The 25,578-nt window shown below is 37.2% G+C and overlaps 1 protein-coding gene across 1 annotated transcript in view; it reads left to right on the top strand.

The window, feature by feature from the left end:
• Positions 1-25,578, top strand: part of DOCK8 (dedicator of cytokinesis 8) — a 100,834-nt gene that overhangs the window by 36,346 nt on the left and 38,910 nt on the right. Inside the window, exons 13-27 of the mRNA XM_063295108.1 lie at positions 562-652; positions 2,606-2,768; positions 5,696-5,813; positions 6,784-6,854; positions 7,769-7,907; positions 9,266-9,367; positions 10,324-10,419; positions 11,633-11,867; positions 12,971-13,135; positions 14,873-15,048; positions 16,430-16,525; positions 18,745-18,840; positions 19,712-19,861; positions 22,782-22,895; positions 24,874-25,029. Coding sequence (XP_063151178.1) covers positions 562-652; positions 2,606-2,768; positions 5,696-5,813; positions 6,784-6,854; positions 7,769-7,907; positions 9,266-9,367; positions 10,324-10,419; positions 11,633-11,867; positions 12,971-13,135; positions 14,873-15,048; positions 16,430-16,525; positions 18,745-18,840; positions 19,712-19,861; positions 22,782-22,895; positions 24,874-25,029 — 1,968 coding nt within the window. The remainder of the gene's footprint in view (positions 1-561; positions 653-2,605; positions 2,769-5,695; positions 5,814-6,783; positions 6,855-7,768; positions 7,908-9,265; positions 9,368-10,323; positions 10,420-11,632; positions 11,868-12,970; positions 13,136-14,872; positions 15,049-16,429; positions 16,526-18,744; positions 18,841-19,711; positions 19,862-22,781; positions 22,896-24,873; positions 25,030-25,578) is intronic.

Here is a 25,578-nt window from a genome sequence, read left to right as displayed (position 1 = left end):
TCCCAGTTGCCATCAGTAAGTGAGGACTATCTGTATATAAATATCTGGACTGTCAAACAACCTAATTGGTTTCTGTGTGTTTGTTGTGCTCAGAAAAAGGTCTCTATTTCAAATACTTCGTTTAAACATAAATCTTTTCTTCTGTACAGGTGGGAAAAAAAAGCAATTTAATGTAAAAGTGTGATTGATTTGATTCTTAATCAGGAAAGTTTAAGAGAATTAATGAAGCATAAAATGTTGATGAAAGGTTCTGAATGGGAAATATTTTTTTTAGTTTTGTCAAGATTTTGGTAAAAAGGACATGGAAGGAAAGGAAAGAAGTAAAAGAAATTAGAGTAAGAGTAAAATGAGTTCAGGAAGAGACAATGTGAGTCCTCTATGAAAAATTATTAGAAGATAAATTTATTTCCCAATACTGTAGAGTGAAGGAAACTGAAGACAAGGGAACTGACATTGTCTAATAGTCAATACATACTATATGTTTTTTATATGTACTTAATTACAAATAAATATGCAAGTTAGTTTTCAATGGATCATTATTCAAAAATTTGCTGTTTCCAGGAAGGAGATCGGTTTAGTGATGAAGACTTATTCAAGTTTTTAGCTGATTACAAGAGGTCTTCTTTGCAGAGAAGAATAAAGTCTATACCAGGTATGCTTAATGTTAAAATTAGGTACTCGTATTATGCACTGGCCAGATCCCAACTATTTTTAAATTACTAACTTTTTTCCAAAGTTAATCAATGGCTTATTTGTTTACTAGAGCCCCCAGTTCAAATGCAAGGGGGAACTACAACTTAATGTAAGTAATGAAGCCAACAAGCAAAGGGAAGGATGAGCACTCCTCACTACCATGGTTTGTGTAGCTGAGAAAAATTGTCTGAACTAGGCTAAAGTGTTATGGAGACACGTTGGGTTAATTTAAACATATTAATATAAGAATAGTCATGTTGCATCTGTCTAAGGCTCTGGACAAGCTAAATGTTTTAAATGCCTAAAAGTTGTTTTTCAGTCTTCTATGTCAGCCTCACTAGTTAGACCAGACTAGTACTGGTTAAGGTGCTGGGCTAGAAACCAGGAGACTGAGAGTTCTAGTCCTGCCTTAAGCATGAAAGCCGGCTGGGTGATCTTGGGCCAGTCGCTCTCTCTCAGCCCAACTCACTTCACAGGGTGGTTGTTGTGGGGAAAATAGGAGGAGGAAGGGGTATTAGGTATGTTTGCCGCCTTGAGTTATTTATAAAAATAAGAAAGGCGGGATAAAAATAAAATAAAATAAAAACTACTTTTATTAAGATTGGCTATAATAACAGAATCTTGCAAGTCTGATTCTAAAATGATATGAGTCCAACCTCAAGCATTTAGTGAGCCTTAAGAAATGCCCAGAGATGCTTTCTTGCAAACTACTTAAGCTTACTTACTTATTCTAAACAACATTAGGAATTCTGTAGAGCTGTTTGATGCCTCTCTCTTGGCACTTTTAGAGGATAGATGTAACAATACCCAGGGCCCCAGCTGGGGGGGGCAAGCAGAGCATGTGCCCTGGGCGCCACACTGGGGGGGCGCCGAAATGGGCATGGAATCCATGTTTGTCCCAGGTGACACAGACCCTAGTTGCGGCCCTGACAATACCCCTGCAGAGAATATGTCATTTAAATCTAGGAAGGTTGAATTAATCAAACATGTTTGTTGCAAGTTTTATTCTGATTCTTAGTCAAGCTTAGTTCAGCCAATAATAATAGTAATAGCAATAGCAATAGCAATAATAATAATAATCTTACCAGGCCACATGAATAACTTTCATATTGAATATTCTCTGCCCCATAGAATCTCTAACATGGCATATTTAGTTACTTGATTTTGCTTTTTAGCAAAAATCACGTCATTGCTAAAGCATAAGAACTTGCTGGACTATGATTAAAATGATTGGGCTGAAGTAAATTACAGTGTTTTAAGTTTTATGTATGTTTTTATTACATTTATTTCTGTGGTTTGTATTTTTGTTTGCACTCTGGCTTAAGACCATAATAAACTACTACTTATCAGCCAAGACCAATATTAGTTCTGCGTTTTCTTTCCTGGTGTAGCGAACTGGATGCTTCTGGAGTGCTGGAGACATAATGCGTCTCCAATGACCTGTTCTTTGTGGATTTATCCATCTCTTTTTAAAGACATCCAAGTGGGTGGTGACTACCACCTTGTCTTGTAGTAGTGAAGAAGTTGGGCCCTCCCAACTTCCCTTGAGGAGTCCTGCCTTCCCCAAGGGCTTCTCTTAGACCCATTTGCCTTAGATCAAGCCCTGCCATCCTATTCCCAGATTATCCCATTTCTTCCTAGCCATCATTAGGGTGAGCTTTCTCTGTTCTTTCCTCATGCCCATCTATTTTCTAGTTGGATGAGCTGGGCCTGTTCTCATACACTCTTGCTCATATGGATTCTAACGCATGCTAGATATTCTGTGGAGGGTAAAACAACAACTTCTTTCAGCCAAGTCGGGGTATATACATGCTAGACCATACGTGAACCAGACTTGTTAGATTAGGGACTTCCTTATGGCTTTCTTACTTTTAATGCACCATATCACTTTCGTTTCATTAATTTTCCTAAGGTTTGCTTAAATTGGAGGTCTCCCCTGCTTCAGAAGGCCTCAGTTGTTGTCTCAGCCCAGAGCTGTTGCAGGTAAAGCCATTCACGGAGAATCGCAGTCGTATTCATAAAGAGGTTTTGGAGTTTCCAGTACGAGAAGTTTATGTCCCCCATACTGTATATAGGTAAGGTATTTTATCCCTCTTGCTGGATTAGGAGACTCATGTGTACATCAAAGCAGATAGAAATAGGTTAGTTTTGTTGTCTGGCTCTTGATGAATCAATGAGGTTATTGCAAAGATGTTTTGCCTGTATTTGCCTTTGAAGACAGTTAGAAACAACAGCTAGCTGAGAATATTGTGGCTAGATGATTGTTTTGTCTATTTTCTGCAGCTTTCCCTCCACGGATACCTTTGACATCAACAGCTAACACTGTTTTTTTCCATGGTAGGAGCTAGTCAGTGGAACAACTTGCCACGGAAGTTGACGCTGGCCTTCTCGTTACAGTTTCTTTTTACCTGTTCAGAGTTTTCTAAATTAGAGTTTTTATGATGCTGAGCTTTGATGGTTTGTTAGTCTGAATTTTATTGTGAAAGAATGTTTCTAAGTTGCCTAGAGCTACACAGTTGGAGGCTCCTGTACATGTTAAATTCAATACAAAAACAAATATATAAATAACAGGAATTGGGCAAGGAAGAAGCCATTATGTTTCCTAGCTGGAAAAACATAAAGAGAGTCGTTGGCTTTCCTAAGCTCATTTCATTTGTAGCCATACTCGTCAGTACGTCGCGAAATGAAAGGAGAGCAAGAAGAAATGAAAGAGCCAGCAATAATAGGGAGCTCTACCAGTCTGGCTTTTCCTTAACTTGGGAAATTATTCAGAAAACTTCTAAGAATTCTCCAGAAATGGAGACTTGAATAGACTTACTCTAATTTCCTAACAAATAGGTTTTATATGTATCACATACAGTAAGGAGAACCTCAAACCTTTGTTTACTGCAGTTAGTGAAATACAGTATTGTAAATAGTTGTGTTCAGTATTTCATGCAGCAAAAACTACCTGCAGTGTTGATGTTTTAAATAGGTACAAATTCACACAAACACATCTCTGAATCAGATTAAGAAAAAGGCATGGTTTTAAAAGGAGAGCAAGGAAATGGGGTTTTGTGGGGTTTGCAGCGCATTGCAACTGGCTTGATGCCTGTGTTGTTTGAATGCCAGGGATAAGTTCCCCAGCAGAAGTGCATCCACAGCATTGTATGGCAGGGCTTATATACATTGCTGCATATATTAAGCAGTGCCGCTGATCGGAGAACAGCACTGCTGATTTGCACATGCACACCATTTTCTAAAGAGATACCAACAAACCTTGTATATGCATGTAGTTCAGTAATATTCTCTTTCAAGTGTAGAGATTATTTAAGAGAGGTTCTACATTCAGAAACAAAACTGTAAACAATTTTGTGCGTGGTCCCTTTAAATGGAGGAATTGCCCCATTTTTAGCCCTCTCCGCTTCTCAGCAAGAAACAAGGCATCCATAAGAACTCCAGCAGGACAAAATATTATTGGAAAGGAATTACAAGGAGGAATGGTGGAGAATTAATTCCGTAGTGCTACTTTTTATCTATTTAAACAAATCGCTTTGCAATTTTATTTTTTTAAGTAAGACTTTTTTTTGTCTTTTAGATAACTCCGAAAATACATTATACAAATAACTCCAAAAATACATTAAATATCAATCTGCTCAGGAAATATTTCCTGATACGCAACCAGAACAAACTTTGTCTCTTACTCTTGTGTTTGTGTTTTCAGAAAAACGGTCTTTATTTAAATTAAATCAAAGCTGACCACTTTTTATCATATTCTACTTAACATAATTCACATCATAAGGAATAAAACATTCACCTGTGAACTGTTTGTTTACTGCAGCACTTCCAGCTGATTCACCATTTCTGACATACTGTAATGATATAATAAGGAAGTCGTGAGAATTATGGTATGGTGGTAACTGTGTGAGAATCTGGCTTGGAAGCTCGCTGTATTAGGAAATGTTTCCCATTTATCAAGTATAGTTTTAACATATTTATTATTAGGACAGCCACCCACTTAAATAAATCCTAGCTCAGGAATGGTCTACCTTTAGATGGCTGCTGTTTTAATATTTTTTGTGAAATGAGGAATGAGGTGGACGAGATGTCAATGCAAAGTGAGTGGGGCCATCTTATGTTAGTGGGCCATTCCAAGATCTCTTGTTTGCCTTTGATCTGGAGGAACTCAAACTTTTAACGTCCTGCTTATGTGGATAAGCATCAAATTTTGGGGCATTAAAAATTATAGATATGCCAGATCTCCAGTTTCAACCAGATGATTACCTTATTAAAACATTTCACTGAAAATATCAAGGAATATCCGGTAGTATTTGCACACCGGCACTTTAAAATATTTTGTGATTTCCTTTCCTTTCTGAAAATGGGTTTCATTAATTTTTAAATAAAATTGCTTTAGAATTGCATTCTTTTGTCCCTAAATTACCAGATCGGTAACATGCTTTGAATGTTATTTTTCTTAGCATCAATAGCATTCACAGGGAAGGGTTCTGTCAAAATTGACAGGAAGGCAGACAGAGTGTCACAATCCAAGCCCACCCATTTGCATGTATATGTCTCGCATTCAAAGGGAATGAGGTTTGCATTGTGGTGCTCCGTCCACCATCTTGTCAATTCTGAGTCCCGCACACAACATCTTTCTTCTACATCCTTTATTTTGCCTTTGCCAGTTTTGTTTCTAAAATAAATAATTTGAGGGAGGAACATATTCTTTCACTTTCCTGATAATTCAGAGAAATGCCAAGATACACTACAAAGCTGTTTTTTCATCCTTGCGCTTGGAGGCAAATGTTTAGTCTGGGTTTCTAAAAGTGTCAATCTAAAAGAAAAAGTGTATTTGTCTTAAAAATAGTAAAATCCACTTTCCTATTAGAAGTAATCTTTCAAGATTTTTGTACATCAGTAATTCTCTGAAAGGTATTGCTGATGAGGGAGAAGAAAGTGAGAAACTAGCACAAGCATGACTATCTGTAGGGATGATTATGATGATGATTCCTCCCCCTAGAAATCTTCTTTATGTGTATCCACAACGGCTGAATTTTGTAAACCGCTTGGCTTCAGGACGAAACATTACCATTAAGATTCAATATATGTGTGGAGAAAATCCTGCCTGTGCAATGCCGGTAAGAAAGTCCATCATTATTTTGCCTGTTTGGTTTGTGCAGAAGCATGTAGATATATTTTCATACAAATTTCCTATACAGAGCCTCTTCTTTGCATCAAATGCTTCCAGTTACCTTTGGATAAAACCAGATTATTCTAGGATGCTGGCACTGGTTTCACTTAGGAAATGTTTTCAGCTCAGCCAGCATCCAGTGTTCTTGTACTGATGCTAACCCAGGTGAAATCCAGTGCTCTTCTCAGTTAGACATGGCCATTTAGACTGAGGCTGAGTTAATTAAAACTGCATAATTGACTGATTGGCAAAGTGTATCTGTTTATAGTTGAGTGGGGACAAGATTTAAGTATTTCTAAATATGATCAAAGAACAAAAATTAGCTATACTCTGATAGTTCATTTGCTAAAGCATTATTTTGATCAAAAATTTTGGTTATAATTTCTTCCATTTAACAGCTAAAGGGTAAAATGTTCAATTTAAGTAAACTCATTCGACTGGAATTTTGTTTTACACAAAAGAAATACATCCCAGGAGCTTTTCACATTTATTTTAAAGCTTAAATTGACTAACTTTTGCCACTAAAAATTGACATTTTGTGGCCAAAATTCAGTTGTACAGTCTTGAGGAGGTCTGGGGACTGCAAAACATGGGTTGATGGAGCAGGAGGATACATATCTACTCTTGTCTTAAAAGATGGATACCAATTGTTTTCCAATCTGCCGGTCTGGCATCTGTGTTCCTTGAAGGTTTGCATGCTCCTATGCCACCAGTTAAAGAAGGACAACATACCATATCTATTTTATGGTTTTATGTTTTAAAATAATGGTTGCATAACCTGAACTTTATCAGAAATAAAATCAATATTGCCAGGTTTCAAATAAATACTAAATGCTGGTATATTCTGGGAAAAAAATCTTTGCATCATGGTAATTTTTTAGGTTGCTTTGCTTAATGGATTATGTTTTGCCGTGTAGGTCATCTTTGGAAAATCTACAGGTCCAGAGTTTGTACAAGAGGTTTACACTCCCGTGACATATCATAACAAGTAAGGTTATTATTACCATCTGTAGCCTTAAGCTTGAATATATTTGCATAAACGAGTATTTATAAATGCTGGGTTAAAAAAAAAAGAAAAGATATTTCATGAAAGATGTTTAAATTCAGTAATTAAAACAATTACTATGCATTTGTTGTCTTGAAACAACAACAACAACAAAACCTGAAAGATTTCCTTCCAAAAAAAGGTACTGTGAAAAGTGAAGCTATAGTGTTTCATGTTACTTAAGAGTAGATGTATGGCATAATCAGGAATTGGCCGTGCTTTCTCTTTATCTTCCTTGTAAAGTGTGAATTCCCTTAAGTGCAGTTTTACTTAACATTTGCTACAGTGATGTTAATTGTGGGTAGGGCTAGGATCGTCAGTTTTGGATCTAAAAACATGGGAAAACTTTTCCATGTTAATATCACCATTGATTCAATAGTTAATTGCTATTAAACCTGGCAAGAGAACATTGTGCTTCCCAGTTATGGGGAAAGGTCCAAATATTGCAACATAAACCTATGCTGGTTTTTTGTCTACACTGATCGAAGAAGTCAGATTTTACTTATATGCATTTGTAAACAATTTTATATTTTGAATATATGAATGTAGATTTCATTTTCTTCTGGACATAAACCAGCAATTCCTTGGTCTTTTCTTCAACATGGGTCTAATCTATAAATTCTATCGCATTTCCTATTTCTTTTCAGAAAACTTTTATTTATGATCTATGTGACAGATTTATGCTGTCACAAATCCTATCATACTCTATTCAATAAAGCTAATAAATAGGTTAGGAAACCTGTAGTTCTCTTTCATGTCATAAGAAAGCTGTATGTTTGCTGCTTAAATATAAATACAAATACAAATACAAATATAGAGATACAGATATAGATATCTGTTTGTTTAAAAAAATATAGGTGTCCCGATTTTTATGAAGAAGTGAAAATTAAACTCCCAGCTAAACTGACGGAAAAACACCATCTGCTGTTCACATTTTACCACATCAGCTGTCACTCAAAACAAGGAGCTTGTGTAGAAACACTCTTGGGTTATTCAGTAAGTCCATTTTGGTTCCTATCAGCAAATTCTTGGAAAAATGAATAGGCAGCATTTTTTGTTGTTTCTGTCAACTGAAACTATTGTAAAATCTCATTTGAGTTTAGCTTGACTCCTGGTGAGTTCATGGACATGTGCATATAATTTTCTTGGCAACATAGAAAATAGTATAGAAATAGTTTTCCATTGCTTTCTTCCCAATCTAGCCTACTCCCTGGGGTTTTGTGGTATCACCCTCCAGGTGGCCCAATCCTGCTTGACTTTTGGATCCAGTGTTGGTGAAGTGCTGCCACATGCTGAGACCCTTCTGTCCACTATATGGAAGCACAATTTCAAAGAATCATGTGTGAAATATAAATTGTATTGTACTACTAGACATGCAAATTATTTGTAATTGGCAACGGAAGCAAGCAATTTGTTTATCACTTGTGTTGCGTATTTTTTGCACATATCTGTCATTTCTATGCCATTTGTTAAAGTAAAACTTGATACGTTTTGCATGCTTTTGTTTTATGTGTATGGGTCTATATTGCATACTTTTTGTTAAGTGTCAGTGGGGTAGCCTTTTGCACAGAAAAAACAGAGATTTGTACCACCTTAAGGACTAACAAATTTATTATTGCAAAAGCTTTTATGGATCATAGTTCATTTCATCAAATGCATGTAGTCCTGAGAAAAGGGCTTTCTTGTATATTGTATGTTTTCTGCATATTACATATATTACATAGGTACATGCATAACAGAATATTGCATGTGGGTGCTTCATGGGTGTTTTACATCACAGCAAACCTCTATGTGTAATATGCATAATATCACATTTTGTGTGTCTGTCAAGGTTTTTTGTATGCATTTTTGGCATAAATAAGGTAGCATTTGAGTTATTTATTTTGCCACAGACAACCTGTATGTCTCATAGTTTGCAACACATATATTGTATATCCCATGCATATGATAGATATATCATGTACATTTGTTCTGTGTGATGTATGTGCCTGCCATTTAGGCTAGGAATGGACTAGATGAGGATAAGTTGAGGCTCTGGAGCGAAAGCATATCACCTGCCTATAAGATCTTCTCCATACATTTGGCTGGATTATTGGAAAGCTTTGTGATTTTTGGGGGGGAGGGGGTATTCAAAATTAATCAGTATTTTTTACAGAGGGATAGTTTTGGAGGCAGTAATGCCAATAATTGCAGTGTTTATGAAACATCTAGACAGTAAAGGTCTTTGCAAGAACTGATGTGGGAAGGAACAGATTTCAGTTGATTTCTAATCCAGTTCCTTGGAATATAATTAAGCCTTATCAATCGTGCATGCAGTAATGATATAGCTCTCTTTCTCTCTTCATCTGTTTTAGTGGCTGCCAATTCTGTTAAATGATCGGCTCCAAACAGGACATTATTGCCTGCCTGTTGCTTTGGATAAACTGCCTGCCAACTATTCAATGCACTCAGCAGAGGTAATGAGGAAAACCACCAAGAAACATTTTGCCCAATGGAAAGGACACTGTTAACATTTTCCCCCTAATATAATAACATTTGCTTTCCTTAAATGGAGGAGCATATACAAAGACATGTGATTTAAAGACACATATCTGATAAAAATAGAGATATCAAATAGAACAGCATACCTTCTTTGGCTTTCTTCCCACCTACAAGATTGCTAGACATGATCTTTTTTGCCATATATTGTTATTAAGATATGTCTTAGAACAGTGTTTCTCAAACATTTTGGTCTCAGGACCCCATTTACATTTTTAAAAAATTATTGAGGATCTCAAAGAACTTTGGTTTATGTGGGTATCTATCAATATTTACTGTATTAGAAATTAAAACTGAGAATTCTTAAAACATTTTTTTGCCTTTGCCCCCCCCACAGAGTCCCCAGAACACACACTTTGAGAACCACTATCTTAGACTATTTAAGTAACATAGAATTGTTGGGGAGACACAATCTGATTCTGCAGTGTGAAATGGGGGTGGATTTGTTTATAGCCATTATGAATACAAATAATGAACTGGGCATTTCTTTTGAATAAAATACATTAGAACATTTAGTGGGAATTATCCATTTTGCTCACTTGGTTTCATGTTAGATATTTTTGAATTATCCATTTGTTCCTTTAGGCTGGTGCATAGCCACAGGTCTTTATAATAAAGAGGAATGATGGGAATTAAATTATTTGGGAAATTTGGGGAGAAGAACATTTCTAATGGGTGCCATGTTGGGGAGATGTCATAACTGCAGCAATCTGATAGGATGGAAATGCTCTGAGTTGAGGTTGCAACTGTTAAAATGTTAACTATAAATTTTAAGTGTTCAATGCAAAAATGCCCAACACTAAGCAAACATAAATGTGAATACAGTACATTGTGTAGACATATCTTTTGACCACAAATTTTATCTTCAATATAGAAAGTTCCTCCACAGTCTCCTCCTATTAAATGGGTGGAAGGACACAAGGGGGTGTTTAATGTGGAAGTGCAAGGTATATCATCAGTTCATACCCAGGTAAGGAGCTGAGAAGGGGGGCATTCTATTCATGCAAAAATTAATCTTTTGCTTTTTGCTTTTTTGGATTCATTATTTAACTGCAATGACTTATCTTGAAAACTTCAGATTTCACAAAGCTGAGGTTATCTAATACAGAAAGCCTCAATAGGGTGGCCACTGTCTTTCTAGTTGAACCATGAAAAAAGTGAGCTGGAAAGATAATACATAGTGTGTAGATGTGTAATTCCATAATTCTTTTGCACAGCTTTTTAAAAAACAGCAACAGTGTATTGCAAGCACTGCAGCTGCACCTGAAGATTAGTGTGTACTCTCACTGTGCACCAAACTGAGTGATCAGAGCAACCTTCTAGGTGAAAACGGTATCATAGCTTTTAACTGAATTCACCTATGAAAAGAACCATGGTAGAGAGAAGCAAATTTCCAGTTTGCCTGGTACCTAAGTGGTCTAAACAGTCACCAAAGATTTACACCTCTCTTTGGCAGATAGTAAACAGTAAATTTTGATGAAAAACTCACCCCAAACTTTAGCTGTGCCAGTATTATGTTAAAGGAAGTTCATGCATAATTGAAGAACGAAAATGATTTTCTCTATGTTCAACTTGAGGGTGAAAAGTTCTGATTTTTTTTTCTCATGGGGCATCTTTTCTGCTGAAGATTCCTCTCCGTACTGTCAAACTCTTTTAATCTTACTGAAGAAATATACAGATACCCATAGAGTTTAATAGGGTTCATTGATGTACTGTATATGTGGAAACAAGCTTGCAGGTTGATTTGGAGAGCCAGAATTTTTGCAAGAGAAAAATAATAATAACAGTGGTCTGCAAATATTATCATTATTTTCTGGTCTTGAAATAAAGCATTTAAGATTACAGCTCTTTAAAAAAAATCACATAATTATAGATTGTATTAAGTTTGAAGTTTTGTGAGATGGTTCATAATAGTTTTGGGTTTTTTAAATATTATTGTTAATGAAAAGACACTAGACCTTGGACTAGATACAACAAGATTGGGAAGACTTTAAAGCTTGGTTTTGCGAGAGCTAGGTTGGTTTTGAAGATTTAAACTGTTTTAACTTCACAGAATTAGGTATTATAACTGCAAAAATAGAAAAAAAATGTGTTTTCCACTTTGATAAATATTTGATAGGAGAAATTCAAGCTCTGTAATAAGCATCACACATCATTTATATCTTTTTGGCTTGTATTTATAGGACAATCACCTGGAGAAATTCTTCACCCTGTGCCATGCTCTTGAAAGCCAGGTTACCTTCCCTATTCGAGTGCTGAATGAGAAAATCACAGAAGCCAGTCTAGAACATGAGCTGAAACTCAGCATTATTTGCTTGAATTCTTCCCGCCTTGAGCCTCTAGTACAATTTTTACACTTGGTATTGGATAAACTGTTCCAGTTGTCAGTCCAGCATATGGTTATAGCTGGCCAGACAGGTACCAAATTTGCTGTTGATTTCTGAACCCATAAACCTTGTGTTAAGTGGAATATTTTTAAAAAAAAATATTAAAGCATGTGCTTTTCCAGACCAAGGAAGATTGATATAAAAAACAAACTACGTAACTGTCTAATAGAAATCAGAAATTGAAACTTTATAAAATTTCTTCCTGGATTGATAGGCTGTCAGGGTCAGTCTTGCTTCGCAATAAGACACAGACTCACTTAATGGGTATTAAGGATTTCTGGTTTATTGGAATGATGGCTGACAGAACGAAAAATGGGAACGGGGTGTGTGATGTGGAGGTGCCCATTTTATACCCTCTTGTATGACCCCGGGCTCCTCCACCCTTCATTGTCCCAATCCCTCTTGATGGGACCCTTGATTGCTGCCTGGGCGTTTTCCCGGTGTCTTCTCTTGTCTACTCGATTCTGGTGTGTCCTCCAGGGCACCAGGTGCGGCTTATCTCTGTTCATCCAATGTCCTTCTTTTCAGCTGCATATGGGTCCATGGGTGTGGGTGCTTTGGGTGCTTGTTTTAATCCCTGTTCTGATTATCTTCCTCTATTCCTTGATGATCACGATCTACGTTGTGAGGCTCTTTGTGCCTTGCAACGAGGTCATGACATGGGCCCTCTCTGCCACTTCAGAGATAATTTTGCTTTGTTTTATGCAGATTTCAATGAATAAAGTCATTGCTTTGTATACAGATTCAGTCTGAGTAGACTGATCAGTGGATCTACCTTAAGGCTAACTGAATCTGAATTCAACGAATGAGTTATGCATGTTCAGTTCTGCTTCTGTTTTCCATCCATACCATCTTGAGCAATGTCGTATTAAGGCATTATTTTTAATGATGTGGACAAATTTTTGATTTCTGGATTATTTAAGGACTATATGACTTTGAACTGTAAATGTTTTACGTATTTACTAACTTCGAACATAAATGGAAATACTTCATTTTCAAATCAAGGTAGCATTTTCCAGTGTAAAATTATGATGAAATGGGTTTAAATTCAGAAATGTGCTTGGAAAGTCTACTAAAATGAGTCATGTTTACACATAAACTCAACTAGGAAAATTACTATTTTGTTGTTTCCAGCAACCTTCTCCCAGTTTGCCTTTGAGTCGGTGGTGGCAGTAGTGAATAGCCTCCACAACAGCAAAGATCTGAGCCAGGACCAGCATGGGCGAAACTGTCTCCTAGCATCATACGTGTACTATGTGTTCCGTCATCCTGAAGTTCAGAGAGATTTTATCAAACTAGGTATGGACTCAGCCTCTTGTAAAAGATATGTTATTTATAGTTATGGGTAGCAAATCTGTGCTTTTGATGTCTTACTCATTTACAGGTGGAGTTTGTAAATATTTCTTCAGATTTAAGCTCCTGTTGATTCAATAGCCTTGCACCAAGACGGCATAGGGTTACTGTTCCACTGAGACGTTTCAAGTGAAAACTACCGAGATAGCAGTACTATAAGAGATCCAGTAGACTTGGCTTGGCCAGCCTCCACCTATCAAATTCATTTCATGCTGCCCTCAGTCTGATTTGAAAAACTCTGTGCAGAACACCATCTGGTGGGAGCTGCTGCTTAGGAAAGGCACAGGATACCAGAAAGAAGATAAAAGGGTGTCAGAGAATGGGGATCTCCATCAGCCTTTAGCTCTAATTCCAGGCATTCTTTGCACCAGTCAAGCTTGCAATAGGTTAGTCACTTGAGGATGTGGTATGGCATCCTGGATTTTTTTTTAAAGTTGCCCATTATCCTGTGGCGTTCAGGCAAACAGACATTACCATGAATACCTGTTGTTGAGGAATTGTTGCACACTATTCAATTTTCCAGGTATTAAGCATAGCATTTACTACTTAGGTAGAGGACAAAATGCCACAAGTAAAAACTTGTAAAAGGCTATATATCATCTCCTTTTAGGTGCACTACAATTGACGATCTCCTTGTAAGTACTATATCTTTCAGGAGACAGTTCTCACAAGGTCAAAGCTGAAAAAGCCTGAAATCAGACTTGACTGCTCCAAAACAAGAGTCAGGTGAAAACTGTTCCTTCTGACCAACAGAGAGTGGCTTCAAGCAGAGCCGTAAAGGGGGACCAGCAGGGCCAGAATGGTGGGCAGAACCACAGATTGACCCTCTTTATGTGCATCAATATCGTACGGATTATAAGGGGGTAAGGATTGGACCCATGGTTGCACCCATCATTTTAGTCCTCTTGGCCCCCTGTTGCAGACATTTCAAGCCCGTGTAAGAATTTAAATCTTGATTTCACTGTAACTAGCACTTGAACTGGGCTGCAATCAAGGATGTAGGATTATCAGAGGTTACTGCAGTGGTGCTAATCTCTGATTGTGAGCAGGTTAAACTTCGCAAAGGACAATGGTTGCTAATGCTTGGCTAGATAGGGCCACTATTGTCAGTCATTTCTAAGCTCTCTGATGACTAAGGTGACATGGGATTGCATGTCTGAACTGTGAAAAACAAAGCCCTCTCTGCAATTTACTGAAGTAAGCAATGCAAAGAATAGGGTCAGGCCTAGGTTTTTTATTTTTATTTTTTGCATAAAGGCATTTTCTTTCTCTGTATTGAAAATATTTATACCTTTTTAAATTAGAAAAAATCCACAGTGCTCACATTTTAGCTGTCCTTTGCTCCTTGACCTGAAAGGTCTCACCTTAGAGAAAGAATTCTCACTCGTTTATGGAGCCTGTATAAACTGAGTCTGGCTAATCTTTCTCCTCGATTGTTGTAGTGCTGCTGTTACTTCGGCAAAAACATTCAGATGATTGTGAAAAGAGTGCCTTGTACTAAAATGTGGAACATAGGGGGTTGGTGGATCTCCTTTGGAGTGGAAAGGCATTAGCTTAGAGGGCCAGGATAGGACTTTTCCCTGTACAAAAGAGGGCAGAATTATCACTTCTAGGACCCAGAGATGTCATAGTGTGTGTGTGTTTTTAATACCAACAGGCAGCATAATGTTTTTTTCTTGGCAGGTACAAGTGGAAGCGCAAATCTTCCTGAATCTCGTTATTACACATATGGTCGTACAGCTGCTGTCTCAGTGGGATCTCGACTCTTGCAGAGTCGGGCAACAAGCTGTAGTAATCCAGATATTGCTGGGACACAGAATGCTCCAGACGAAGAAGTGAAAAGCATCATGTCCTCAAAGGTAATAGAGGATCATACAATTCTAGAGTGCTAAAACTAAGGATGGAGTTTATATAATAAAACCTCAAATGTAAGGACCTCCATTTAGTGGAATTTGGATGCAATGGACAAAATCTTACTTTGGATTTTGCCTCCAAACAATAGAAAAGTCTGTTGTTTGGTGACTTGGTCTGGATTATTTTCGCAAATGTACAGAATTTATGTAAAATATGTATACATTTTATATCAAATATGCACATACATAGATTTATGTAAGTTAAATACGTCCAAATTCAGTGGACATTGGGCTTTAATGGACACCCCTTTCCTCCTGTGGGTCTGTTAAATTCACATTTTATTTGAATGTTTTTCTTTCTTGCATCTAGATTGAGATTGTCTGGCCAGTATATGGAAAGCACCAGGACTCACCCATGAGCTAAGCATATAACATAAATGGTTTTGGCTAGCTCAGGGGCTAGAATTATTCCCATACAAGTCTGTGTGGCGGCCAGTTCAGTTTTAACTGTGCTGGTAATATTTTTATCATGTAGAAGATAAAAAATTAAAGCGTAAGGGGAAGAGGAATTAAAAAAGTGGAGATTAAATCTAAAGTATAGTGAACTTACAAAATAACGAGAAAGGAAATACAGTAATGCAGATAGTTCCACCCTGCATACTGCTATGAAAATTTATGTGACTTTCATGTAATAGCTTTTCAGTATTTTTGTGCCATTATTTGGGATAAAGGCTAATAAACAACCATCATAGGAGGTTGTATTATTGAATCTGAACATTAGCTTTCCAACTACTGCACTATTAAAATTATTTTATTCCAGAGAGCTATCTGGGGTGCAAATTACATTTATAGTGAATATACCTGCCCCTTAAATGCATGGAGAAATAACTGCTCTGGGTATTAATCAGGGTTCTGGTTCTCATTTAACATTTTTAATATAAATAGAGCTTTTCCCCATCCTCATGCTAGAGATGAATTGTATGTTTTTCCAGGCCTGCAACTAGGGTCTGTGTCACCCGGGGTAAACATGGATTCTGCACCCATTTTGGCGCCCCCCCAGCTCTCATTTGGCACCCCCCCCCAGCGCAGCTCCCGGGGCACATGCCCTGCTTGCCCCCCACCCCAGCTGCAGCCCTGTGGTTTTCTTCTTCCACTTCTGTTGCAATGTAGACAAAGCACTTGAATTGGAAAATATAGTACTAAATTGGAACACATGGGGGCAGTCATGTGTTTAATTTACTGGGAATGTTACAACATATTCATTGCATACTTCATGCACAGTCCTCCTTCCTTCCTTCCTTCCTTCCTTCCTTCCTTCCTTCCTTCCTTCCTTCCCTTGCTGTTCTAGTAACTCTTTTTCTGTATGGCTTCTGGTCATTTTCTCCAGGTTGCAGATCGAAGCTACAGCCGGCTGTCTTTCTATAGTGAATCCAACAGTGATATGTCAAGTCCCTGCACAAGCACTCGCCTATCCAAACAAAAGGTAGACTGCCACATAATGCAACACTGCTCAAAGATAGACACTCTACACTCTGTTATAAGCATGCCACTTTTCAATTAAATAATTTAATTTAAATATGTGTTAAATATTTCTGTGAGAGAAAAGGAAGATTCAGTGGTTTAATCCTTTTTCGAAAAGTCAGGACAAAGTAATTTATCAGTTGAAATTCAGATGTTCGGGAATGAAATACCTGGCTCAATCCTTTATTCATTTATTTTAAATTGCATATCCAGCCAAGCTTTCCCAGGGCAGTTTACCCTATATTAAAATCACAATTTAAAGGATGAATTACAATGTCATTAATTAATAAATACTATTGTTAATACTATTAAATACTATTAATACTATTAAACCATACAAACACAATAAAAGCAAGAGCCACAATAGTTATTAAGCTTCTATGCAGCGTATGAATTTAAAAATAGTGTGTTAATATATTACAAAGGCAGAAAAAAAAATCTTTGCCAACACCAAAAGAAGAAATAATAAAGTTGGTGCTAGGCATGTCTCACTGGAGAGGACATTCCAAAATTGGGGGCTTTTCATTGAAAACATCTGCTTCTGCATAGCTGCTATTGTGTATCAGTATTGGAGGGCACCTAAAGCACACCTCTGAAAAATGATCTTAGAGTCCAAGTGGGAATCTGTGGGCAGCAGCAGGGCTGTGAAGGGCTTTACAGGTTAATACCAGCATATTGAGTAGGGACCAGAAATGAGGTGGGAACAGGAAAATCACATAGAATTGGTGTAATACGCTATAGAGAGTAAGGAAGATGACCTTAACAGAAATCCATAGGAACCATTACCAAGGCAAAAGGGACTGAAACATTTTTGAAGTCCAGAATGGCCAGATAATGCTCAGAAGTGGCTCAACCAGACAACTCTTTCATTCTCTGAAGTACTGTATAAGGAGGAGGAGCAAGTTCAGTACAATCAGACTTGCAAGATTCTATTATTATTATAGCCAGTACAGAAACTTCACTAACTACCAAATCTAGAGCAAACAATAGTGACTGAAACTGGAGAGTAGAAACGTATGTCAGCCCTACCAGGTAGACTTTGTAGTTTATGCTTTCCTGTAGAGATGGTTTCCCAATCTGGTCTTGGCAGCTCTGGGACTAGATTGCCTAGGTTGCTTCAAGGGCCCATTTGGGCTTGGATAATATGTGAAACTGAAAACTAAATTATAATTGCAAGCTGAAATTGCAGACATATTTACTGGAATTTAAACCTTGGTGATCATAAGGGAATTTTGTCAATTATCCACATACAGGATAATTGAATATTTTAGTTACTCTTCTGTAGAGATCATAATAAATCACCTTTCTCCATTGCAGCAGAAAAAAGAAAAAGCAAATGACACAGGGGAGATTCTTTATATGGGATAAACATTTTTGACTATTCTGGGATTTAGGAATAGCAGAAAGCCAAATGGAAAGGGAAATCCCAGTTAACACACCAGTTAAAAAATGCGACCACTGTAATATTTAATCTATTAAACATTTTCTTTTAAACTTTTTCTTTTGGCACTTAGCCAAAGTGCATAAGGTCATCTGTGCATTCAGTTCATTTTAAGCTGTATTTGAATGATCTTCAAATAACTGCAAGGTGTCTAATTTCATTTTTACTAAAGCCAAAGGCTTCCATGCTGCTTTATGTGACAGTCTCCTTTTGCACATATTGTAGATTTAATCTTCAGTTAACTTAAAATGAATTAAAATATAACTGCATTCCACAGAAGACTTAGACCTTCATTCTAGACATACATAACCCAACCTATGTGTTGCTGGTCGTGTGTTAACATATGCGCATCTAGAAATTAACAGTAATTCTTATTAATTTTTCTTGGAAAAAATTACTTCTGATATTGTAATATTTATTAAGCTCTACTGAGTCATTTCAGAGTTTGTTCTGACATGGTATTGGTTCTGCCATTGCAAAATGTATGGCAGTTAGAACAGACAGCCTATTTTTCCACCATCTCTTCTACTATTATTTTTGTCAGTCTGCTAAGGGATCCCAACCACCTCCTTTTGCCTCCAGCAGCTCTTTCTATGCTTTCTTAATGTTTATCTGCATGTGTGTTCATGGACTAATACAAAAGGATTCCATTTTGGATCTCCTACTTTCAGAGTTCTGCTTTGAAGTCTAACATTGAAAGTCAAGTTGTATTCACATTTGGATTTTAATGTACTGTATAGCATTTTCATGAAGAATTCGCACTTCAGATGGTGGTCAGCACGGGCATAGTAAGAGAATCAGTCTTCAAGTATTCTTGGTTCTTCTTTGAATTGCTGGTAAGATTTTATATGGTCATTTCATTTTCAGTAAAGGGAGTTATATGGTTTGATGTTCAACTAAAATAAAATAGAACAAAGCTTTACTATTTCAGCACTTGGTTCCTTTCCACCTCTAGGTAATATGGAAACATGACTCATGAGCAAACAACAAATGTCAGCAGCATGTTCAGGAAAGGAGTTGTGAGATGGGAATAGTTTTCAAGGAAGCAATAGCATTCTTCTGTTCAATTAAAATAAATTTTTAATTCCAGATTATTAATCTAGCATGATCTCGCTATCAAATATACACGAAAGTAAACTGGTGCAGATGAACTGTTTACTTGTTTATCAAGTTAAAATTATCCCTAAAATAGATATACTAGGTATAAATATGTACGTTTTAAAAAATTGAACTGTTTAGAGGTCCACCCAGTGAGTGTCACATCAAACACATTAAACATAAGTTCTGTGCATAATGCTGGAAGCATTTTATTGATGTACTAATGTTGCAACCATGGGCAGCAGAATAAGCAGCCCCTGATGCTGGCTTCTTGAATCTCACACTGATTAAGTTGCATTTTTTAAATCATGTATAAATCAAATCAGGAAATGTATGTACTACTAGACAATAGTATATTATAGTCTAGTAATACACCTAATATAGACTATATTATACACCTAAAAGTTCTAGAATGGAATCCCACATTTTAAGTTTACCAGGTGCACTGCATGTTCTCAGAAATTTTGGAGCAGAAATTAGAAATGTTAGGTTCCAGCTTCATGAAATGTAGAGAAAGGATTCTTCCAAATGTGTGAATTCTCTCAATTTCACTATCTGCTCTTGTTTAAAAACCTTACATTTGATAAACAGTGCTGACGTTTTTTCAAGGTAAAAAGCATGGCTCAGTATGTTGACAATGTACAGAAGCAGGATGTTCCCCGCAGAGCTCGATTTTCCAACCGCTTCAAGGATGACATCACCACGATTGTCAGTGTTGTTACCTCAGAGGTTGCTGTACTTTCAGTCAAGACCCAGAAGGTAATTTAGCAATCTAGAATAAACAGAAGCTCAAAATATCTCACAATGGTATAATTTTATTCCAGATATATTGTTCTTGTCTGGAATTGGGAATATCTTAATCTGGGCACCTTCACAGGGCCAGCCACCCCCATGAATAACTGTCCCCCCTCCCATCCCAGGCCAGGTGGCATAACCAAGCTTTTACTCCCTTCCAAAAGGCCGGGAGAGTAGAGGCCTGTCTTATCCCCAGGGGTAGCTTGTTCCAAAGGGCGGGTGCTACAGCAGAGAAAGCCCTCTTCCTGGACCCTGCCAATTGGCAATCTCTCATGGACAGGGTCCATAACATGCCCTTTCTGTCTGACCTGATGATCTTCCCATCTGGAATTTGGGGCCATGGTGGCTCAATGGTTAAGACGCTAAGTCAGAGGACCATTAAGGTTGGCAGCTCGGCGGTTCGAAACCCGAGAGCACGAGCCGTGTGACGGAGTGAGCTCCTGTCAATTTGTCCCAGCTCCTGCTAACCTAGCAGCTTGAAAGCATGCAAATGCAAGTAGATGAATAGGTACCACTTTGGTGGGAAAATAATAGGGACATGAAAGGAGCCCCCTCGGGCGTCCCCCAGGCAATGGTGATGTCACCGGCAAATCCTTTCAATACAGAAGCACTTGGTAGATGCTTCTGACAAAAAAAAAATTGGAATTTTATATTTTATATTTTGTATATGTATTTATATTTTCAGGTATTTATATGGTACTGTTTTAGTGATTTGCTATTTTTACTATTTGTAAGCTGCCCAGGGTCGTCATACACAAGATGGGTGGCAAAGAAATTTAATAAATAAATAAATAAATATTACTCTTATTGGAATTAACATTGGAATCCCTCTTAAAATATACATCAGTTCCAATGTAATACTCATTTCAACTGCATTAATCCTAACCAGAGACTTAAAAGTTTTTGCTATCAATTTATATCCACTGAAGCTGCATCTGTGCATTGAACATATTGTGATATATTTTGAGAAAATATAAACCCAAATATTTTATGGAGACTGTACAAATTGTAAATTCTAATTTTATACAGTAGTTTATAGTTATTGTAGTTCCCAAAAGCAGCATTTTAAACTTTTTAAAATTAATAATGTAACCAGAATATAAATCATAAGGCTGTACAATTTCAATAAACTTTGGTAATGACACTACATAATCCAAAATGGCCATGATATTATCTGTGTAGGTTCAATATCAAGTGCCACTATACCCTTAATATCTTAAAACTGCTTAATGAAAGAAGCTAAGGTTTCAAGAACCAAATTAAAAATTAAAGGAAACATCCTTCTCGGGCACTGTCCTGTTTCAGGTTTCAAATTTACACACACAGAGTTGCTAGGTGAGAATAGCAATTTATTGAAGGCTGGGGAGATAATGGCAGACAAGGAAAGGAATGTAAATCAAAACAGAATCTCTGGGAAAGAAAGCTTGCCTGGGTAGTTTCACTTTCAACAGAAAGGCACTGAAGAGAAGTCAAAATCATCCAAAGTTCAGAGAGCCAAGCCAGGTTTGTCAGCCAGTTCACAGGCCAGAGTTTCAGGGTTTTTTATATTAGCAGAATACACAGGAATGACACACCAGATCAGGCAGTAGTTTCCAACAGAGAAACATGGGTTAGAACTACCTCTTAAATCAGGCTGCAGCCAGCTATCTTCAATTAAGATAGTTACTCCTTTGCTTGGCAAGGAACCTCACTGAGTGTCTTTGCTCTGCTCTCTGCTCCACTTGCCCAGTCTGAGGGCTTGGGGGCCATACCTCATCAGCTGACTGCTCCAGCTATTCTGATGGTGCCTGTGTTTGATCAGCCTCAGGTGATTCCTGGCCTGTTGTCTCCTGAGGCTGACATTCCTCTGGTTCAGCTGGAGTAGCTTCTTCAGATTTGGAGTCTGAGTCCTGGGCCATGACAGGTACTATGATATAGTGTGATAGGTTTATTAATTAATTACTTAATTTGTATCCCGCCTTTATTATTTTTGTAAATAACTCAAGATGGTGAACATACCTAAAACTCCTTCGTCCTCCTATTTTCCCCACAACAACAACCCTGGGCTGACAGAGAGAGTGACTGGCCCAAGGTCACCCAGCTGGCTTTCATGCCTAAGGCGGGACTAGAACTCTCATTCTCCTGGTTTCTAGCCCATTGCCTTAACCACTAATGACTCTAACCACAGGGTGAAAATACCAAATTACAATCCAAAAGACAAAAGGTGGTGGAAGCCCATATCTTCTTAGAACACACTTCATAAATTTAATCTGAATAATATCAACATCCAATCATCCAATGAGATTAAAGTAGCTAACTCTAATTTATCTGTTGCAGCGTCCAAAATATCAGTTGACAAATGGATATCAGATGCTGGTCTATGTTTTATAAATCTATTCCTTGGTTTGGTTTACCAAACAAAGCCTGAAATCTACAAATTTTCCTGAATCATTATTAATTTTTTTAGATATCTAAATCCTTTTAATTAAACCCAGTCAGGTTTTATATTGCCAAACATGTGTCAAGTGTTCATGCTGTCTGTTACATGTAGGAATCTTAGAATGATTAATGGAATCTCGAATGAATCATGCAAGATGTGCCAATTTCATTTACCTAGCTAATTTTATTCCAAGCATCTCAGAGTACTGGCTTCTGGGCCACCAACTGCATGCCAACATGCATTTTTGGCCTCCTGGGGATTGATGAACTTGTTTGTGTGGCCCGTCATGCTATGACACATCCAGACCCAGTGGAAAAAAGTTTAAGTGTGATAATAATAGTCCTCACCTGTCATTTTAATTCATATATAATTATATTAATCTATAATTATTGTGTAGATTTTACCTCAGAGTATTTTGTAAAACACAGGTCTTTTTGTGCATTAACATTTCTTTTTTTTTTTAAGGAAAGTGAACAGGCAGAAAAGATCAACATTAGCTTGGCATTTTTCCTATACGATCTTCTTTCTTTAATGGATCGTGGATTTGTGTTCAACCTTATCAAACACTACTACAATCAGGTAGGCCTCACTACAAAAGTCACTTGAATAAAGGCCATACAATAGTATATTCCAACATATAATTTTCAAGTCTGCAGAGATTGCAGTTTTGGCTTTAGATTACTGTCTTAAGTGTAAAACAGAGAGAGGTCCATTGCCCATAAGAAAAATTCCAATATCCTATTACAGCAATATCTTACTTAGCTGGCTGAAAATTAGGCAATGGTGTTTGATATTTCACATTCTTAAAAGTGCTTTATCAGACAGGATGGTAAATAAAGCAAAAACTGAGGCTTTTAAAGTGAGGCTTAAAACTGTGCTTTTTCCAGTTTTATGCCATGTTTCTTCTAAGTATGGAACAGGTCTAATAAGAGAAGGATTGAATAAACCTCCAGATGCAGTGGCTTGTTTCTTTTTGCCTACAACTCTTGGGGAAACTCCTGAATACAGCCCAAAACTACTTTAATCCCTGAAAGGATCCAAATTGCAAATTTGCAGAATATTCCAATATTCGTTCTAAGGCTGACAGAATGCAGATGTAGTTAGTACATCCAAGGTTTTTCTTTCTCACCCCCACCTCTACCCCACTTTTTTCTGCTTACCGTATTGTCTGGTTGGAGGTGCTTAAGAATTCACAAGTTAGCAGACTACTTTGTAACTTTGAGATGGCCTCGGAAAGTTAACAGTTTGGAATTCATCAGCATGAAATCTTCAATTCCCCAATATACCATCACTTCCATCATCTCTGACTGGTTGGTGCTAGTGCTGATGGGAACTGGAGGTTGTCGAAATGTGAGGGAGACAAACTTCCCACCTCCATAGCAGCTTATTGATTAAACCATTAAAATCAGCTTAGTGTATTGGCTAATTAATTGGTGAATATCTCATTCAAAATGATCCCTACATTAGCCTTCATGCACATGGAAAATTAACTCATCAGGCCAAACAATTAATTCAAATATCTAGACTAGAACCCATATGTAGGAAGAACATGCGTATGATCCTTCAGATGCTCTCTCAATTGGCACAGGCCCATTTGTAAAATGATATGGTCTTCCTGAATAAGTGAACTAGTTTTTAGTTGGGTAGAGTAGTGGAATTACAAGCAGTTCCTAAGCCCAGTTTTTATCAATTTTTATCATATAAAAATCCCTTCCCTCTCCCCACCCACCGATTAAGCAACATTTTCAGATAGTACTTCCTTTAACATTCTTGGCAGGCTATGGAGGTTTGAAACCTGTGCTATGGGATTTTGCTTTTCCCCTAGGGCTTCTTTGGAAGACTAAGGAAGAGGGTTTTTGTGGGCTTTAAAAAAAAATGACCCCCCAAAATTGCTGTATGTTGCTGAAAGTTCAACTTGTCTGAGTACTTTCAGTTTAGCCCTAACTGGTTCAGCTGAATGGTGATGAAGCCAAGATGTTTTGTTGAATTTGGGGTCCATCAAAGTACGATGCTGTCTCCTCTGCTGTCAACTGTAGTTCTTAGGTTTCCTTTCATTCTCTCTTTAATTCTGACTTCATCAGCTTCATGTATTCAGAATCAAATTAAAGATGAGTTTTGCATTGGTAGACTTTGTTGATGTAGAATCCATCCTTGGGGGGAGATGCACAGTGATAAAATTTGATTGATAAGTAAGTAAATAAATAAATAAATAAAATGTAATTCAGTTGTATTAAGGATGTTGCTATTAACTGTTGGCTATGGAATTTATAACACAGTATTTTTAATTGCACAGATGAAGAAAGTATAGTACAGAATTACTTTCTAGAGAGAATTATGGCATTAACAGAAAATGATCCATTTTATTAAATGTTGCCACTAGAAGAGAGGGTCTAATAGATGGAAACTTATGTGATGCAAGTATTAAATGGAACAATTGAATATATTTATTGCTTCTTGATTATTTTTATTGATCTAAGTGCATCTATTTCAGGAGCAAGGCATTTCTCTCTGTATGCACGTATTCATCATGCTTTTCTTTTCAATGTTTCCTTTCTAGTTGTCAAATAAACTGAGTAATATTCCAGTGTTGTTGTCCATGAGGCTGGAGTTCCTACAAATTCTCTGCAGTCATGAACATTACCTCAATTTGAATCTCTTCTTTTTGACTTCAGGATGTGCTCCAACATCTCCTTCTCCTTCTGTATCATCCCAGGTACTTCCTCTATTTTTTTAAGAAATACAATTTAATTTTATTGGGAGTGCCTGCCTTAGGAGATACAGAATATATAGGTGATGGAGTTCTCATATTTCCTCCCATTGATTATTCATTATGTTATACATGACATAATGAGGCTGTCATCCTTTTCCCTATACATCTGTATAGATGGAAAAGCAGGAGTATGTTTGCTGGCATCACCCCTTAATTTTGTCACATTCTGTAGAAGGTTCAAATGAATGAATGAATGAATGCAATTGCATACACATAGGCCGGATAATCCATTGAACACGCAGAACTCAGGAATGAAATCAGGAGCCACAATCTCTTTCTCCTTTTATAAGTTCAATATACATAGAGAAAGGGCATCTATGGATATTTTGTAAGCATTGGTGTTTTCTAGGAGGGTGTTTTCTAGGAGAGATTGGAAAACTAGATTCCAATTAAAAAAAAAAGCAGAATCTAGTCTGTCTGAAAAGGCAGCCATTCTGGCCAATCTTTCCACCACGTAAGAACTGAAGAGGAAGTAGATCAAGTCAGTTCTAT

Source organism: Candoia aspera, chromosome 2 (genome assembly GCF_035149785.1).
Source record: "Candoia aspera isolate rCanAsp1 chromosome 2, rCanAsp1.hap2, whole genome shotgun sequence".
In the NCBI taxonomy this organism is placed as follows: domain Eukaryota; kingdom Metazoa; phylum Chordata; class Lepidosauria; order Squamata; family Boidae; genus Candoia; species Candoia aspera.
Note: the sequence above shows the minus strand (reverse complement) of the source record. Positions and strands in the feature narration are given on the sequence as shown.